Below are 20,364 nucleotides of genomic sequence, written 5' to 3'. Positions count from 1 at the left end.
TCTGCATACTTACTTGAGAATTACTTCCCTAAACCGAATGGTAGAGGAGAAGAGTTATGCGAAGAGTCAGAGAAATTAGAAAAGGACGTGACTATGGCTTTGGAAGAAATTAGGAATGAAATTGATGTTTTGAATGAATCCACGAGCGCTATGGAACTTGACCCGAAAAGAGGGGAAATCGAAGCAAGTGGAGGAGTAAATGAAAGCGTATTAAAGAAAGAGTCAGAATTAGAAAAATCTATGAAGAAATCGGAAGCTATATTGAAAAGATTATCAGAATATGAGAAAGGCGACAGCAAAGGAGCTGCTGATTTGATTCAGCACTTCAGAAGTTTTGTTATCCAAACCACGGAACAAGAAAAAAGTCGCAGAGAAAAAGAAATTGAACAAGAGAAATTAAGAATCGAAGAAACAGCACAGAATGTCGAAAGAAAACGTCGACTTGAAAAACTTCTGCTAACGTTGAATGAAAAAATTAAAACAGAACCTGCAATGGTTAAGCTGGAGTTTCCAAAACAAGAAGAAGACGTGAGAAATTCTGACGAACAGGACTTGCAAAATTTTATCAATTTTTCAAACCCGGAAGGAAATGAAGCTCAACAACACTCTGATTCAAAATTTTCTAACATCGAAAGAAGTACAGAAAGCTCAGTTGAAAGTAGTAAAGAAGGGAAGCTAAGCAAAACTCTGACGAGAAAGCCAAAAAAACATGCTACAACTAAGAGAGATAATCCGTCCGCAAGTTCTCACAAAAAAGAAAGAAAAATCAGTTTCTCTACTGAGTGGGTAGTCGACTTGTCCGCGCAGAATACATCAGCGTCAGTTTCAGAAAGCTCTAGTTCGCCAGAGAGTTCAAGCTCGCGCGACAGTAGAAGAAGCAGACATAAAAAAGGGTACAAAAAGCCATTAAATAGGGTTCCAATCTTAGATTGAAGATTGAAGTACAACGGGAAGGATAATGGCCGTAGGTTAGGAGAATTTTTAAGGGAAGTGAAAATGAGGAACAATGCCGAAGAAATCTCAGACCGGGAACTGTTCAGAAGAGCCATTCATTTATTTTCAGGAAGAGCAAAATATAGGTTAATGGAAGGGCTAGAAAATAGAGATTTCAGAACGTGGCCCCAATTGAAATCGGACCTGAAGCGAGAGTTTCTCCCTCCAGATCTAGATTTTCAATTGGAGATTCAAGCCACAAATCGAAAACAGGCTAGAGGAGAGAAGTTCGTGGATTACTTCCACGATATTCTCAAGATTTTCCAATCGATGACGCGCCCTATTCATGAAAGACGCAAATTCGAGATAGTGTGGCGAAACATGCGTTTCGACTATAAGAATGCTATGACAGGTGCTCACATTAAATCTCTATCAAAACTTAAACGTTTCGGTAGAATTGTCGACGACAATAATTGGGCTAGTTTCCAAAGACCAGTCGACAATTTCCCACGATCTCGAACTAATCAGGTGAATGAAATCACCGGTTCGAAGCAATTCACCAAAAGCACCCAATCTCAGCCTAAACCAGGCAAAGACAAAGGCGAACAAAGTGCATTTAAACCCAACACAGAACACAAAGTGGTGGTCAAAGGACCCAGCAAACAAGAGGTTGAATGGGATCCGAAAGAAGGGTCTTCTAAAAGCCACTTGCCAGACTCAGTCGAGCAATATAAACGTCCAGCTATAGGCATTTGTTATAATTGCCGACAACAAGGCCACCACTATGGGGAATGTTCCCAAGAACGACGAAAATTTTGTCGTATATGTGGCTTTCCCAATGTTCTCACCAAAACATGTCCCTGCTGCCCAAAAAACGAGCAGCGCTCGGCTTAGAGGAGGAAGCCGAAGCCATCCAATTAAACCCTCCTAGTCTCGACGATACCCATACACTTTTGCGACAAAGCGGCTTTGAGCAAGTTGCTGCCGATCAATACGAAAATGACAGAAATGTTGAAGAGATTTTCGTTACAGTCGAAGGAGATGAGAGACCGTTTATCAAAATAAATGTACTCGGAAAAGAGATTCTGGGTCTCCTAGATACCGGAGCACAACGGACTGTACTGGGCATAGGTTCAAAAAAATTGGTTAGGGAGCTCGGTTTAAAAATTTATCCTTCCGAGGTATCTATCAAGACCGCTTCAGGTACCGGAATCGATATTGAAGGGTACGTCAACCTACCTATATCGTTCAATCAAGAGTGTCATATAATCCCCACTTTGATTGCTCCCAAATTAAATCGTAGGCTGATTCTGGGCTACGAAGATTTTGGAAAGCTTTCAGATTCCAACTAAATGTGCTCAAATCGTCAGAGATTTTTGCACTTGACACGACCGAGTGAGTGCCAAGAAGAGCGAGGGAACACGACGAATTGAGTGAAATACAGATGCAGAGACTAGGCGAGGTGAAGGGGTTATTCAAGGAATCGGTAGAGGGGGGAATGCTTGATATCACCTCGTTGATATCGCACAAAATAGAATTAAAAGAAGAGTTTTTGCAAGCACCTCCGATTCGTATTAACCCGTACCCCACATCGCCAGAAATGCAAACTAAAATCAATAAGGAGATTGATAAAATGATTTCTCAGGGAGTCATTGAAAAAGCTAAAAGCGATTGGGCCCTAAGTACCGTGCCGGTTCTTAAACCAACAGGGGAGGTCCGACTGTGTTTGGATGCTAGGCGTTTGAACGAACGGACGAAACGAGACGCATATCCCCTCCCACACCAGGACAGAATACTCAGCAGGTTGGGATCGTGTAAATATTTGTCCACGATTGATCTAACTAAGGCTTTCCTACAAATACCACTAGATTCGAACTCGCGAAAGTATACTGCATTCTCGGTGTTGGGAAGGGACTATATCAATTTACCCGCTTACCTTTTGGACTTGCCAATAGCCCTGCTACTTTGTCACGGCTGATGGACGATGTTCTCGGCTATGGGGAATTAGAGCCAGGTGTTTTTGTCTACCTCGACGACATTGTCGTTGCTAGCGAAACATTCGAGGCACATATTCAAAGTTTACGGGAGGTGGCCAAACGCTTAAGTAAAGCGAATCTTTCGGTCAATATGGATAAATCGAAGTTCTGTTTAAAAGAACTTCCATATTTAGGATACATCCTCTCATCGGAAGGGCTCCGACCGAACCCCGAAAGGATAGAGGCAATCATTAATTATGAAAGGCCAAATTCAATTCGATCGCTGCGTAGGTTTTTGGGTATGGCCAATTATTACAGGCGTTTCATACCACTTTTTAGTGAGTATACAGTCCCGTTAACCAATCTACTTCGAAACAAGCCGAAAACCGTTCGATGGAACGAAGTGGCTGAACAAAGCTTCATCAAAATAAAGGAATGTTTAATTACGGCGCCAGTACTGTGTAATCCCAACTTTGACTTGCCGTTTGTTGTCCAATCCGATGCAAGCGACTGCGCAATCGCGGCTATATTGACACAAGAGCACGCATGTGGCGAAACGATCATCGCGTACTTTTCGCAAAAGCTTTCTCCTGCTCAGCAATCATATGCTGCATCGGAAAAAGAGGGCCTTGCAGTCCTATCCGCCATAGAAAAGTTTCGACCGTATATTGAAGGAACCCACTTCACGGTCGTGACCGATGCCTCTGCCCTGACACATATCATGAAAGGTAAATGGAGAACTTCCTCAAGACTGAGCCGCTGGAGCATTGAGCTCCAGAGCTATGATATGGAGATACGTCATCGTCGCGGTCGAGATAATGTTATCCCCGATGCCTTGTCACGCGCGGTGGAAGCAATAGAAGTAACAGACGAATGGTATTCCCGTCTGTTTGAACAAGTCCGTGATAGTCCTGATGGAAATCTAGATTATAAATTAGAAAATGATAAGCTATACAAATTTGTCCCATCAAAAACTGAAGCACTAGACTACGTTTTTCAATGGAAGCTTTGTGTGCCCGAGGGATCTCGTGAGAGAGTTCTCGTAGCCGAACACGACGAAGCATTCCATATTGGATATGAGAAATTGCTGGATAAAGTCCGTCGACGATACTTTTGGCCTCGGATGGCATCGACTATCCGAAAGTACGTCGAAAAATGCAACACATGCAAAGAGTGTAAGCCTGCGTGCGTTTCTCAACATCCCGAGATGGGAAGACAGAGAATTTGCACAAAGCCCTTTCAAATCCTCGCCATCGATTTTATTCAATCCCTTCCGCGCAGCAAATCCGGCAATAGCCACCTACTAGTGCTAATGGATTTGTTTTCGAAGTGGGTTTTGCTTTTCCCCGTGAAAAAGATCAGTACTGGTATTGTGACAAAACTGATTGAAGAGAATTGGTTTCGTAGATACTCGGTACCAGAAAATATAATTAGCGATAATGCTAGTTGCTTTATTAGCAAGGACTTTAAGGTATTTCTTGATCGCTATGGGGTTGTGCACTGGGCTAATGCTCGTCATCATAGCCAGGCCAACCCTGTAGAACGATTAAATAGGACAATCAATTCATGTATCCGCACTTATGTAAAGTGGGATCAGAAAACATGGGATACGAAAATATCAGAAGTAGAACACATTCTCAATAATACTATACATTCATCGACAGGGTTCTCGCCTTATCGTATATTATTTGGTCACGAAATTGTTGCCAGAGGCGATGAGCACAGGCTAGATGCTACCACTAGAGACATTACAGAGAGCGACAGACACGAAAATCGGCTGAACGTAAACAAGAAAGTTTACGATTCGGTTATGAACAATTTGAAGAAAGCTCATGACAAGAGTGCACATAACTACAAATTGCGGTACCATACGCCGGCACCAATCTATGCAGTAGGTCAAAAGGTCTACCGAAGAAGTTTTACCCAGTCGGTAGCTGGTGAAAATTTTAATGCTAAGCTGGGTCCCGCTTACATTCCTTGTAGGATAGTTTCTAGGCGCGGTACAAGCTCATATGAGATCGAAGATGAGTCTGGGAAAAATTTAGGAGTCTTTTCAGCAGCTGACTTAAAGCCAGGGACTCCAATACACTAAAATAGATGTCAATTCACTCAATCAAATTTATATTCAATAGGATCAATTAGGTAGTCTTAGAATTAGTCCAACATTCAGTCGAGGTCAGAGTCAATGTCACAGCCTTCAGTAATGTGAGCAAATGAAGCACGAACAGCTCGTCTAGTTGGTGCGACGATCATGTAGTAGTTTTCAATAGTACCGCCACTTTCACAAAAATAGTACAATTAGAGGTTTTCGTTTGTTTTGTAGAGAGTAATTCGCGTCGTTGTAATAACACAGACAAATGAGTAAAACTGATAAATGCCCACTTTCAATTAGATGCACAGCAGAACTTTCTCGAACCGGTTCATTCTGCGTTACGTCTCGAAGAAGCACAAAGTCCTCATGCCATAGCTCCGGAATAATCAAAATTCACTATATCAATTGCCGCAAAAGTTTTACGAATAAAAGTAGGTAGCCAAAACAGGAATCACGTCAATCTTCCAGCAACGACGATGTACGTTTGAATGCCAGCTTCATTTGTTGTATCTCACAAAGCAAAAGAGATCAAATTTCTTCCTCTGAGTACTGGAAGTGTACTCAGATGATTGGGAGAGGATAAGATCAAGTAATCGATTCGGGTCTAAAATCGTTCAATAAGTTTCAATTTAAACTGCAATTATAAAATTTGGTTATTGAAGAACTAGATGGATTCTTTTGGGAAAGTCGAGTCTGCTTGACAAAGAAAGCTTCTCAAACCTGAGTAGGAATAAATTGGATAATGTTAAGACAAAAATAAATCGCGAACGATTTATTTTGGGGGGGTGGTAAGGTAGTGTTACCGTTTAGGTATCTCCACCCTAGGGAAGAAGTTGAAGCAGAGCGAGAGAAGCAACAAAAAAGAGCCAGAGACGAACAGCATACTACTGTTCGTCATAAAGAGAATGAGTTATCTTTTGAAATATGTCATTTTTAATTGTTTGCTAATTAAACTATAACTATTAAATACTAATTAAGCCTAGAGGACAATAATGAATATCTTATATTAAAGTCTTAAAACTATGCAAGGATTAAACTATAAACAATTAGCTTAGGACATCAAACAAGTTATAAAACAGCACTCCGATGAAACGGTCATATTAAAATTAAGTTACATCTGACATACACTAAACAAATACAAGCATTATTGGGGATCTGGGATTTAAAAGGAAATTTAGACGACGGAGTATGTACAAGGAACGTTTGGAAAAGGGAGGGAAATTGAGGGTCAGCTACCGGTCCTAGACAAAAGGCGATTTCTTTCCCAAGCCAACCAGCAAGCTAGATAGTTGCATCTTTGGAAGTTTATTAACCTAAAACAATAATTTGAGTGAAGCCGTGTTATAGTGCTCCAAATAGGCTAGTGGTGAAAGTCTGCTTGCATAGAGACCAAGCAAGAATCAGGTATAAGAATATGTGAGTGGACCGGTTAGCTCGAACATTATCCTCTTTCCCAATTCCCCTAATTAGGACCCATAGGTATTTATTACCTAAGCCCTCGTGGTCAGCCCCGAGCATCCGAGGGTTTCGGAAGATTCGACCAGAAGAGCTGAACACCTACGAATCGTTTGCATAGGTGTGGACGAACCGTCGGAGAAGTCCGTAATAGCGACGCATCCCTTCCCATCCACACGGCTCAGCAAACTGAATTTGTGCTCCGAGAGAGAACCAATGAGGACCAGCTTTCGTCCGTAGCCCTCGATTCCTCCGTCCAAGAACCGCTGGGGAACTCAAGAGAGGCGAGGTTTTATCGTCGTTGCATCAGCCGATCATTCGCGTGGAAACGTACACCAGCGCATGGTCCCCCCCACCAACGTTCTATCGTCGTCTTCATCAGGCGATCGCCGCATGGTAACGTACACCAGCGCATGGTCCCCTTCCTCATCAGCAGTGATCCCCAAGACGGCCGGCCGCCACCCTTACACTACACACTCACACTACCATTGTAAGTACACAATAAAAGTTGGTAAAAAGCATAGACCGTGTTTGTATTTCCGATCAGTGTTCCGAGCCGACCCTGAAGTTAGTGTTGAGAGGCCTCAGCTGGTAGCGGAGCTCAAAGGGAGTCCCAGCAGATAATAAATGGCGCTCAACGTGGTGCCCAGAAAGGTTCAACTCAACACATCAGGAGTACGGCAAAACAAGCAGTTCCAATTAAGAGGCGTGCAGACCCTGGCGTGCTTAGATCTACCTCAACAGTCGCTTTACTTCACGGAGCCCATAAATCGTGTCGCTCATTTGCAAGGTCTACCTGTCGATAGTTATCGCAATGGAGCTCCAGGCATCCTGATCGGCCTGGATAACACCAAAATGAAGACTTCCTTAAAGCAACGCGAAGGAAAAGCCAATGAACCTGTAGCCAGCAAAACCAGACTAGGATGGATTGTGTTCGGCCATTCCGGAAACATGGATCCAGCGCCACTTCATTGAGTTCTACATATCTTCACTCGTTCTCGCGACGACGACCTCAACGCTCTAATCCAGTAATTTTTCTCGACGGAAGGTGTAGGAGTGTCTGCTACGAAAATTGTGGAGTCAGAAGATGATCGACGAGCACAAGAAATACTGCAAAGGTCAACGGTACGGACTCCTTCTGGAAGATATCAAACAGGTCTTCTTTGGAGATACGACAAAGTCGAATTTCCGAACAGCCGACAAATGGCCGAGCGGCGTTTCAAATGTGTTGAAAACCGCCTCACCAAGTCACCCGAGCTCTACGAAAAAATGCGACAGCAGATAACCGACTACCAGGCGAAAGGTTATGCCCATCAAGCTACGCCACAGGAACTACAAGAATCGAATCCTAAACGCGTATGGTACCTTCCGATAAACTGCAAATTGTCTGGGATGCAGCCGCCGCAATGCAAGGAGTCTCATTCAATTCAGTGCTACCAAAAGTTCCGGATTTGTTGGTACCCCTCCAAACCGTGCTTTGTCGATATCGGCAGAGAAAAATTACCCTTAGCGCGGATATTATGGAAATGTTCCATCAAGTGCAAATACGACCAGAGGATCGACATGCTCAAAGGTTCTTGTGGAGGGACAACCCAACCGAGCCAGTGAAAGTTTTCGTGATGGATGTGGTCATATTTGGATCTGCGTGATCAGCATGTTCCACCCAGTATGCCAAGAATGTAAATGCCGACGACCACGCAGAAGAGTTTCCAAAAGCAGCCATTGCGATCAAGGAGAACCATTATGTCGACGACTATTTGGATAGCATTGGCAGCGTCGACGGAGCAGTTCAACTGGATATTGAAGTAAAAACAGTCCACGACCGAGCAGGATTTCAAATAAGACATTGGACGTCGAACTCCGCCGAAGTGCTTAAACGAATCGGCGAACAAAATTCTCAAGCAGTGAAAAGCTTTGTAATGGACAAAGGCAGCCAGCAAGAACGCATTTTAGGAATGGTCTGGTTGCCCAGCGAGGACATGTTCTCGTACACGACAAATTTCCGTAGCGATTTGAAACGCCTTTTCGACTTAGCAGTCATCCCTACCAAACGAGAGGTCCTGAGGCTGGTGATGAGTCTGTTCGACCCTCTGGGTCTCGTTGCATCGTTTGTCGTCGAGGGAAAAGTCATTATCCAAGAAATTTGGAGGGCAAAGGTCGGTTGGGACGAAAGTATCCCATCCGATATCGTTCCTCGATGGCAACAGTGGTTGGAGGTACTACGGACGCTGGATAAAGTAAAGATTCCCAGATGCTATTTCCCAAAATACAACAAGGAAGCCTACGGATCACTCGAACTACACGTCTTCGTTGACGCGAGCGAGAGCGCCTTCGCTGCAGTCGCCTACTTTAGAATCGTCGATAAAGGACATGTTCGATGCTGCTTAGTGGGAGCGAAAACTAAAGTAGCTCCTCTGAAACAACTCTCCATCCCTCGCTTGGAACTACAGGCAGCTACGATTGGAGCACGGCTTAGGAAGTCTATCAACAACAGCCACACCGTGGCTATCAAACGCCGATTAATGTGGAGCGATTCTCGGACTGTTCTCTCATGGCTCCGGTCAGATAAAAGGCGATACCGACAATTCGTTGCATTCCGTGTCACGGAGATACTAGAGGAGACAAGCGTGGGCGATTGGAAATGGGTGCCGTCTAAACAGAACGTGGCGGATGAAGCCATAAAATGGGGGAAAAGCCCTGACTACATCGAGAGCTGTCGCTGGTTCAAAGGTCCTGCATTTCTATACGAGGACGAGAGTCAATGGCCTGTGGAAGACCCCCTGGCGAAGGAATACACAAACGGAGAGCTGCAGAACGTCCACGTTAACCCGCAGATTTCGGTCGAGCTGATCATTCAATTCCAACGATTCTATAAGTGGGAGAGGCTGGTCAGAACTGTAGCATATCTACAAAGGCTCCACAGCAATTGTCAAAGCAAAAGAGTCGGCTCTGCGATCAGCGTGGATATCTTGTCGAGCGAGGAACTAAACGCAGCTGAACATTCCATCTGGAAGTTGGTACAGGCAGAAGCGTTTTCTGATGAGATACGTATTATTCGCAGAAAAAAATCCATTCATGAAAGTCAGCAGTCTATTGTTGAAAAGAATAGTCGTATCTACAAGCTGTCACCGTTTATCGGCGAAGGAGATGTGATACGAAAAAACGGACGAATCGCCGCATCACCGTACATTCCGTACGGCACGAAATTTCCGATAATAATACCAAAAGAGCACCACGTTACACACCTTTTGATAAATTGGTACCACCGCAAATATGGCCACGCAAACGGAGAAACAGTGGTCAATGAGATCCGACAAAAATACCACGTCTCAGATATAAGAGTGGTTGTACGGAAAGCTACGAAAAGCTGTAGTTGGTGCTCAATATACCGAGCTCTACCTCAGGAATCCTGTAAACAAGCTATCTGAAGGTTTATTGCACGGCGAGGAGCTCCGCAGGAGATTTATTTGAAACAGGGGACCAATTTCCAGGGCGTTAGCGGTGAACTGACCAAACAAATACGGTGTGTTAACCAATCTCTTGCTTCCACCATCACCAACCAAAGAACCCACCCAGTGGAAGTTCAACCCACCGTACGCCTCTTTGGGAGAGGCTTGTACGTCTCCGTCAAAAAAGGACTCAGCTGTCTACTGACCGATAGACATCCCGATGATGAAGCTTTGACTACTATACTTGCCGAAGTTGAATCGCTCGTTAACTCACGACCACCGACCTTACTTACCCCTGGACAGTGAAACGAACGAAGCCCTTACGCCCAACCATTTTTTGCTCCTGAGCTACAGCGGGGTAGTGCAACCAGCTACCATGCCTACGGAAGAAGCAACCGCACGGTGCCCCCAGACGCGAATATTATTGCACTTTCATGAACCTCCGTGGTTTTATCATGAAAAGAAAGCTTAGAGCACCCGGAAATGGATACGGGGTGTTTTAAAATCTTTCATCGGTGAAATTTTGAATACGCCCTATTTTAAAATTGTATGGTTTTTCCCATATATATGTACATGTTAGCTGCGGAATAGAAATATATAGTGCTTTTCTTTTCGATAGTAATTGAATCAAGTATTGTTAAAATGCCAGTAGCAATACGAAATCTTCCAAATAGATGAATATTTTTCGATATTCGTCTAATGTGTCCTGCCCACGTAGGTCTGTCATACATTAAGATTGGCCGAACTATAAATTTGATGGAACAACAGTGCTGAACGCGTAAGTTTTCGCTCTCAATCCTGGTAATAAACCTATATGTCAAGACATGTTATAATATTGAATAATCGAAATTTGTTTATTTATTAAAATTTTCCAACTGACAACAAATGTCTAAATGACAGGGTTTGCAGAAATCGCTCTCAATAGATAACGAACAAAGATAGAAGAGAGGCAAAAATCTCTTCGAATCATAACCAGCCATGAAAACAAAACTATCGCACTTGTATACAAGAAAAAAACTGATTCGGACTCCCGCCCCCACTGGGGGGGTGGGGTGTTTTGATAAAACGCTTTGTTCTCGCTCATTTTATGTTGGGAGCCACATTTTTTTCGCACAGCTGTATGAAACAAGTTGAAATGTATCATCAGAACCGGTGACCCCCCCCCCCCCCCGCAATTAAAAGAAATTTATCATGGGTTGTAGTCCCCCGAATCAGTTCATTATCGTATCAGCTACCGAAAAACTTCTCTCATGGTATGATACCTTTCGAGAGTGTATATAGACATGATAAGTGAGAGATTTTTTCATTCTTCTTTGGATTCAAACCCTGCTAAATGAATATAGCTTAAACTACTTGGTTGCGGCCGGCAGTACGGAAAAAGTCTAGTAACCGATGACAAAACACGTCAACTGAAAGTCAAAGTCAAACATGTCGCAGAATTCGTTGAAGTGCCGACTGATAGATCGAATTGGCTCGTATAGTGCATAGTTGCTAGTCTGTGGTTCTAGATACAAAAATAGGCGTTTGCGAAGAGGTCTTTCAGGTGCGTACAGATTTAACTGCGATATTAGAGCTGGACAATAGATGTGGTGCGTGAGCAGGTTTCCAGCAAACGTAGTTTGAACGGCGATCCGCCTTACCTCTAGTGGTTCGATGCTGATCAAATGACAGCCTTCCTCGTTTCAGGTTTATCGGATCACGCTACCTTAGAAGATCAATCCATATATTCGCAATAGTCATGAAGATCGATCACGAGAAGCTAAGTTTATATTACCCAAAATGTACTGTGATACACACAATATTGAGAATATTAAATGTACTCAAATTTGAATCATTGGGACGATTTTTGTAACCAGTGATTTGTTTTTAGTGATTATTCAATTTTACATATCTGTGCTTAGACTTTGACGATTGTTGATGTTGATACATTAGGAAAGCTAATATTTTATACTTGTATCAATTTATTATGTTTACATGTGACACTTTTCTTTCAATATCTATTATCCAATAAAATTCGTAGAATTTATCGTAATAATGCAATAGTGAATTGGCTTTTGCACACATCTTTTATTAGGTTTTCCTTTCCAAACACCATATAACTTACTCAATATTATAAAATGTCTAGACATATGGGTTTATTATCATGAAAACATGGGAATGTCTCATCTGGTGAGTAAACTGTGCAATTAAGAACGAAAACTTACGCGTTCAGCATTGATGTTCCATCATATTTAATGTTCGACCAATCTCAATGTATGACAGACCTACGTGGGCTGGACACATTACCCGAATGTCGAAGAACATTCATCTATTTGGAAGATTTCGTATTTCTACTGGCATTTAACAATACTTGATTCGATTACTATTGAAAAGGAAAGCACTAAGGGTATGCGGGTAAGGGTATCCTTAGCCGTGCGGTAAGACGCGCGGCTACAAAGCAAGACCATGCTGAGGATGGCTGGGTTCGATTCCCGGTGCCGGTCTAGGCAATTTTCGGATTGGAAATTGTCTCGACTTCCCTGGGCATAAAAGTATCATCGTGCTAGCCTCATGATATACGAATGCAAAAATGGTAACCTGGCTTAGAAACCTCGCAGTTAATAACTGTGGAAGTGCTTAATGAACACTAAGCTGCGAGGCGGCTCTGTCCCAGTGTGGGGATGTAATGCCAATAAGAAGAAGAAGAAGGGTATGCGATAACACATTTTTTCCTAACGAAACGAAACGAAACGAAAATTAAAATGTCTATGTTGATTCGGATCGAAACGAAACGAAATATAGATTTACTTTCGAGACTTCGAAACGATACGAAATCAAGGTTCATTTATTTCGAAATTTTTCGAAACGAAACGAAATTTGAATTTTTTTTCCGCGGAATTTTTATTAAATTGGTTTTACATTATGTACGCAATTCTGATTTCACTTTTTCGAAGTCAAATAACAGTTTTGCGACCAATAGAGTTATAATAACAGAAGAGGCAGTCTGTGATAAATCGCCGCATTCTCGCCGCATTTGATAAATCGGCGACAAGGCAATACCCCAGCATTTGTGCCGCTTTCAAAGGAATTCATCGTGGAGCGTGTGCTCCCGAATCTGATCAATTTTATATCAGTAAGTATGTAAAAATACAGTGAACTCTCCCTTACTCGATATTGAAGGGACCATCGAGTTAGGGAGGTATCGAGATACGGAATATATTTATATTTGGCCAAATGCCATTTAGCCGAATAGTTTATATTTGTTTCCTTATAAAGTAAATTGGGAAGTGAGATGTTCAGAGTGAATAGTGAACAGTGAGAACTGGGGAAGTGAGAAATGAGATGTTCGGAATGAGTACATAGTAATAAGAAGTGAATACTCAGAAACGGAAGTCAGTATCAAGTAGTATGATCTGTGTAGTGACATGTGAGTAGTGGGAAGTGAGACATGGGAAGTGATGAGTGAGAGTGAGATGTGATAGTTGCAAAGTGAGGATAGTGTGATATGAGTAGTTAGATAAACAGAAGCAAGGGGTGAGCAATGAGAGATGATAATTAGGTAGTGAGAAGTGAGATGTTGAGTAGTGAGAAGTGAATGGAGGGACATAAGACATAAAGAAGGAAGACACAAGAAGGAAGATGATAAAAAAGAAGGAAACAGAAAAAAAAATCGTTTCTCACTTCTCGTTCCTAGGCTCTCAGTTTTCACTTCTTAGTGCTCCCTTCTCACAAATAATTTCCCATTACTTACTTCTTACTTCTCTCTTCTCACCCCCTCTCTCGAAGTGAGAAATGAATAGTGAAAAGTGCGAAATGAGAAGTGAATAGTGGCACTTCTCATTTCGCACTTTTCACTATTCATTTCTCACTTCGTTTCAGTACTACATCGCACTACAAATGTCACACTTCTAACTTCTCACTTCTGACTTCCTATAATTCATTTTCCACTACTCACTTCACACATCTCACCTCTCACTTCATACTTCTCATTTTTCACTTTTCACTTCTCACTTATACCTTCTTATATCTTATTTCTGACTTATCATTTCTCACTTTTTACTTTTACTTCCAACATAAAATTTTCCCTTTTTGTTTTTTACTTCTCACTCCTCATTTCTCACTTCTCACGTCTCGCTTCTCATTTTTCACGTCTTCTAATTTCTTCAAATATCTCACTGCTCACTATAAACTTTTTACTTCTCACCATTCATTTCTCACTTCTCACTTCACACATCGCACTTCTCGCTTCGCTTCACTTCACTTCGCTTCACTTCACTTATCACGAATTTCTCACTGTTCACTTTTAATTTCTCACTTCTCACTTCACACATCTCACTTCTCACTCCATACTTCTCATTTTTCACTTTTCACTTCTCACTTATACCTTCTTATATCTCACTTCTGACTTATCATTTCTCACATATAACTCTTACTTCTACCATAAAATTTTCCCTTCTTGCTTTTCACTTCTCACTCCTCTTTTCTCACTTCTCACGTCTTGCTTCTCATTTTTCACTTCTTCTAATTTCTTCAAATATCTCACTGCTCACTATAAACTTTTCACTTCTCACTATTCATTTCTCACTTCTCACTTCACACATCTCACTTCTCGCTTCGTAATTCTCATTTTCATTTTTCACTTCTCACTTCTCACTTCTTCATTCTTATATCTCACTTCTGACTTCTCATTTCTCACTTACCACTTTTCACTTCTAACTTCTAACTTTTTCCTTACTACTTTTCACTTCTAACTTCTAACTTTTTCCTTACTACTTTTCACTTCTCACTTTTCTCTCCTCACTTCGAGTTTCTTACTTCTAACTTCTCTTTTTTTATTTTTCTATCGCCACTAATCACTTCCTATTTCGCATTTCTCACTCCTCATTTCTCACTTTTCACATCTCACTTCTCATTTCTCACTTCTAACTTGTTATTTCTCACTTCCCACTTCTCATTCTCTTTTTTTCTCTTATCACTTTTCACTTCTTACGTCTCATTATATCGTGCATGTAACTGTTTCAGACAGCATCGAGTTAGCGAGGTAAAAATACATTGGAAAATTACTTCGACTTAGAGAATATCGAGTAATGGAGGTGTCGACTTACGGAGAGAACGCAGTATGTCAGATTGAAGGGACGTTGAATTTCATCGAGTAAGAGAAATTATCGAGTTACAGAACATCGAGTTAGGGAGAGATCACTGTATAAAAATTGTGGGATTTTTCATATACGGATTCAAATTTCGTTTAAAACCTTAGTTCACTTAAGAATTATGTAATTATGCTGAAGCATACTACATATTGTCTTGTCAGCGTGGTTTTATAGTATTGAGCGAAGTCAAATTAGAAAATGAATGCTTAGGTTTTTTTATTTAGTGAGATAGGGGTAGCGGAGGTAAATTGAACAGGCGGGGTAAAATGGGTAACGGCTTGTTCATCCCCTGTTTATGGATTTCTCGTATTATTTTCCATGCTACATCATAAATTAAGCATTTCATGCCCTCCGAGCTATTTCAAATCATGAAATATCTATTTAACATCTGGATTTTAGCAAAATTCTGCGCGCTTTCGCAAAATACTAGTTTGATGTAATTTTGGCACTGTTGCATTTAAGCCATGAATACTCTGAGTTAGTAGTTCTAAACCAAAATATCGTTCACATGTTCATTTTGCTTGTTATGAAGCGGAACTGGTTGATGGAAGATAGTATTTGAACTTTTTTCTTAGTTTGGGTGATATTTGAAAACCTTGTAGCTATGGGGATAAATTGGTCATGTCGCCTGGGGAAAAGTGAGCAATGTACTGACAGAGAAATGGAGATAGACTAGCTCAAATTTCAACCTTAATCGGTTCGGTTGACAGTTCGATCATTAATCAGGGGGTAAAGAAAAGAGGGATCTGATCGTTTACTCTCCACACACACACGTTTTCGTACAATTTCGACATTCCTTACACCCAACCAGCGGATGGCAGATTATAATACAATTCTGCATAAGAACCTTACAGAAACTGTATAATAATTTGGCATATACAATTTCTGAAGATTTTAATACAATATTTGTATAAAAAGCTTACAGAATTGTATATGCCAAGATTTTATACAATGATTGCCAGATTTGTTTTTTGGGTGTAGCGAATATTTCCATAATGCTATGTCCATTTAGAATCCGGAATCATTTATTGTATTGCAGCGGCACGGAAAGTGACCGCTGCAAGAATTCTTTTACAGCGGTTTGTCTACCTAGGCGCCCACTGTGGTATAAATTTCACGATGTTTCGTGCAGCGAGTCAAAAATTATTCCAAATGGAAGCCGAAAGGAGAGAAAAAGATCTGCACACCCACAGTCCACACCCATCCTGCTCATAGACGATGGAACCTACGTCAAAATGGATTTCGGACAGCTTCCTAGCCAAAAATTCTACATGGCGACGGCACGAGGAGTAGTTCCTGCGAAGTTTAAGTTTGCTTTTTGGACAAACTTGCAAAAAAAACAGATGATTTACCCCACCACCCCTACTCAATTATGTATCCACATCTGCCAGGCGTATACGCAGATAGAGAACTGATATTACTAGACCAACATTTAAAAAGGGCGTAACAGCTAAAACTTATTCCTTCTTATTCGTCCTTATATATATAACATACTTTTGATCATTAGAAGAATCCTGTGCACCTTTATAAAATGCATAAAGATATGTATTTCAGATTGAATTTCACAGATCCTTAGACTTATATACAATCAGCTCGACGAATTGAGCTATTGTCTGTGTGTCCTTGGCATACGAGAACAGCTGGCCAGTATGAGCTGTAAGCTTTCAGCTTTCAGCAATTTTAATGATCTTTCAACCCGTTCTGGATTTTTGTTTTGCAAATTCCATGCAAAGATCTAGAAATGCCCACAAATCAGCAATGTTCCTTACATTTTGTGCAAATAGTCAAAGCAGAGCTTAGCTTGATTAACTGTACACATCGTAGTTGCCAATCATGATTGGCCGAGAAACAGCAAATATGCACACCTCACCAATTAAATAATATTCTTGGGAAATGAAATGAAATTATTAATTTATTAATTATCAATTAAAAAAGTTATTCTTATTGTATACTTGCTACAGAGTTTCCAATTCATGATCAATACCTTACGATGCTCCTTACTGTCAATTTAGGATTAGGAGCGGAAAATTAGTTTAACACTCATTGTTATAAGAGACCGAGGAATGCTCTGCATCTCCGTGAGCGCTACGGGAAAGGAATCGTTGGTTAGTTGAGAAGGTAATTCATGTGAAGCTCCATGGTAAGCGACTAAATATTTATTGTAAACGAAGTTATTTTGAAAACAAGAAGACGAAAACTGTGTTTCAAATCAATCTAACGCAAGATCAATGTGCTTCGTTTAATAAGCCTCTACTATACGATCGATGCCGCACTAAATCTTCGATGCAGACATTAGTTTTGTCACTTCACGATCTCCAACACTAGCTGGCGTGATCAACATCAACACGATCGATTGCACACTGGTTGAACAAATTTCTGCTACGCGAGGTAAAAAAATATTATCAAATTTAAATTTGAATCTTGGAAACACTGAAGACGTTTTATAGAAGAAAACTACATACGTATTTGTCGACTAAGAATGGGGTTATATGGTAAGCGTTAATAGAAAAACAAATTTATAACCTAAAATTTTGAAAACAACTTTACGATTTTGTTCAGCGGCGCAGCCAAAATTTTTGATAATATAAAGTCTGGTTCAAGTTTAAATTTGTTTCGAAATTCCGCGGAATTCCGTTAAATTTCGTTAGAAGCTAGTTTTTTCTAGCGAAATTTTTGTAATTTTACGAAACGAAACGAAATCAAGAAATCAGATTTCGCCTTGCTCAAATTCCGCGAAATTCCGCGGAATTTCGTTTCGAACCACCTGAAACGAAATTTTTCGAAATACCGCATATGCTTAGAAAGCACTATATATTTCTATTCCGCAGCTAACATGTACATATATGGGAAAAACCATACAATTTTAAAATAGGACGTATTCAAAATTTCACCGATGAAAGATTTTAAAACACCCCGTATCCTTTTCCTGGTGCTCTAAGCTTTCTTTTCGTGAGAAAACCACGGAGGCTCATGAAAGTGCGATAATATTCGCGTCTGGGGGCACCGTGTAACCGCTCTTCGTTCCAGTTGGAATGCCATCCAAGTTATGCTGGACAACTTCTGGAAGCATTAGATTAAGGAGTATCTCCCAGTAATGTCACCTCAATCCGAATGGATTGGAGAGGTGCGAAATGTTCGTGTCGGCGATTTAGTAATGATAGCTAGCGACAAAGAGCGAAACAGCTGGACGCGAGGAAAAATACTTCGTGTTTATCCAGGGAAATATAGGCGAGTGAGGCGAGTCGACGTACAGACTACAAAGGGAGTTCATCAACGACCTGTATCAAAGCTGGCTATACTGAACGTCACTGAGGATCTTGGTATAGCTGGAGGTTCTGGCAGCAATACGGGTGGGGGTATGTAGCGACTGAACCCACGTCGTTCAGTATCGCCCTGAGAACTTCGCTACCAACTGTTAAAACGAAATGAAATCATTGGCACCAGTGTGTCGTTCTATCTGTACACATATACCTAAACCTATAGCAAAAACAACAAAACGAGTCGTAAGCCACAAACGTGAAAAAGTTATTCTTGCTAAAAATTTTATAAATATCTATTTCAAAATTCCTTAAAATCGTAGGTAAATACAAATTAAACTTGACAAACCTATTGTAAACTAAAATTAAGTTATTTATAGCACAACACAAAACACGAAAGATTAAATTGTTACGAACGACGGTAAACTAACGAAGAAAGCTAAAACTGTAAGTAACTTAAAATTGAAACGAATTCATGCGAAATCAATAAACTCTATTTTGTAGCTTAAAGCTTACTCCACTAAAACCGAGTTCGACCAAAGAGGTTTCGAAATTTCGTCCCGTAATAAGTAGAGTTTATTCAACTCTCCAACAAAATTTCTCACATCGTACTCCAAGTTCTTACCTTTTTCAATGCCATCTTCAATGTTTGTTACTGCTTACTTCAGACGCTTTCTGATACCTTAGCAAGAAGAAAAAATTGAACTGAAGTAAGTAATAGTTTAACACAACAGGTGTAAAGATCGGATATTTGACTACATGAAAAATCACTATGCGGACCCGGGGGGACAGCTACCGCATACAGACATTGATTTTCCACCACAAATTCATTACATATCTAACAAATTATTGATTCAAATTTTGAAAAGTGTCCCCCTACGATGTTCTTTCGAGAGGGTTTTAATGAGACTAACGCGGGATTTACATGCTACATTCATCGCCCGGAAGTGCGGTAAAACTGTTAGTTTCCGGTAAACGGTTAGTTAACGTTGTATCTAATACATATTTGTAACACATTTACCCATCGCCTAAAATTAAATTCATAAAATCTTCTATTATCCCATTTCATCCCATTTTTCACGAATTACTTCAACTTACATTTCATTCACATTACATTTACTCTCGACTCACGCAAGTCAAGTACTAGACACTGAAGACGGTCTTATAGTTGAGGTCGACATGTGCATCCGTAAATATGGCAGGATACTAATTTAATATCAAAGACATATGTTTCAGGAAATAAATTATCGCTAAAAGCCAATGCATCAAAAACCAAAATCAGTCGTGTTCATTTACCAAGGTCAGTCCATCAGGGAAGAATGAGAACCGGCTCTCTGCTCGTTCCCCTTCCAACTTATTGATTTGCGGTCATGTTTTCGAATAAATCCCAGCTGACGAATGAGTGGCCGGCCTTAAATAAGCATTTGCTGTAAGTGCGGCATAGCAGGAGCCAAAAAATAAATACTTCAATCCCACGCGGAATATTTTAAATAATATTAATCTCCTGCAGATCGCACGCGAATGAATCGCCGGATGTCCCAATGGCGCGGTCCAATACAGTAAAGTAGAGTAGGACTCGAAGCAGGAAACATTTACATACGCCAGTTGGGCCGAAATAAAATATTTATTGATTCAAATTATTCGAGTGAAACAAAGCTGTCGGTTTCCGTTTCACACTTACCAGTTCGATTGTCGTTGGTCGTGTTACGTGACAGACTGTTGGACTCACGAGGATGATGGTCCTTTGGAGGGAAAATAATTTATTTGGTTTTATTCATGGAGAGAGAGCGAATGGTTATAAGCTGAATGTGATTTGATTCATTCCTATTCCTTAACATAGTATAGAAAGCATAATTTTCTCACCATCAAACTTTGTCAAGAAAACAACCGTATTGCAATTAAAAAAAATGTTGTTCGATTATTAGAAACAGTTTCCAATAATGCCAGCGTTCATCAATTTATGTAAAACGATTCATTGCACGATACCTAATCTACCTCCGAGAGCACGGTGAGTCCACATTCCGTGTTGTAAAACGAATTGAACCCTTTCGTCGATATGAGCCAATACTCGTC

At 40.8% G+C, this 20,364-nt stretch overlaps 1 protein-coding gene across 1 annotated transcript; it reads left to right on the top strand.

Annotated features, from left to right (window-relative positions):
• Nucleotides 1-7,543: 7,543 nt before the first annotated feature.
• Nucleotides 7,544-19,859, top strand: LOC134221438 (uncharacterized). The gene is made up of 4 exons (XM_062700630.1): nt 7,544-7,581; nt 7,653-8,029; nt 8,110-9,331; nt 19,802-19,859. The coding sequence occupies exons 1-4, from the start codon at nt 7,544-7,546 to the stop codon at nt 19,857-19,859; spliced, it is 1,695 nt and encodes a 564-aa protein (XP_062556614.1).
• The last annotated feature ends 505 nt before the right edge of the window (nt 19,860-20,364 follow it).

Source organism: Armigeres subalbatus, chromosome 3, assembly GCF_024139115.2.
Source record: "Armigeres subalbatus isolate Guangzhou_Male chromosome 3, GZ_Asu_2, whole genome shotgun sequence".
In the NCBI taxonomy this organism is placed as follows: Eukaryota; Metazoa; Arthropoda; class Insecta; order Diptera; family Culicidae; genus Armigeres; species Armigeres subalbatus.
The sequence above is the reverse complement of the archived record's forward strand: the minus strand, read 5'-3'. Positions and strand labels throughout refer to the sequence as shown.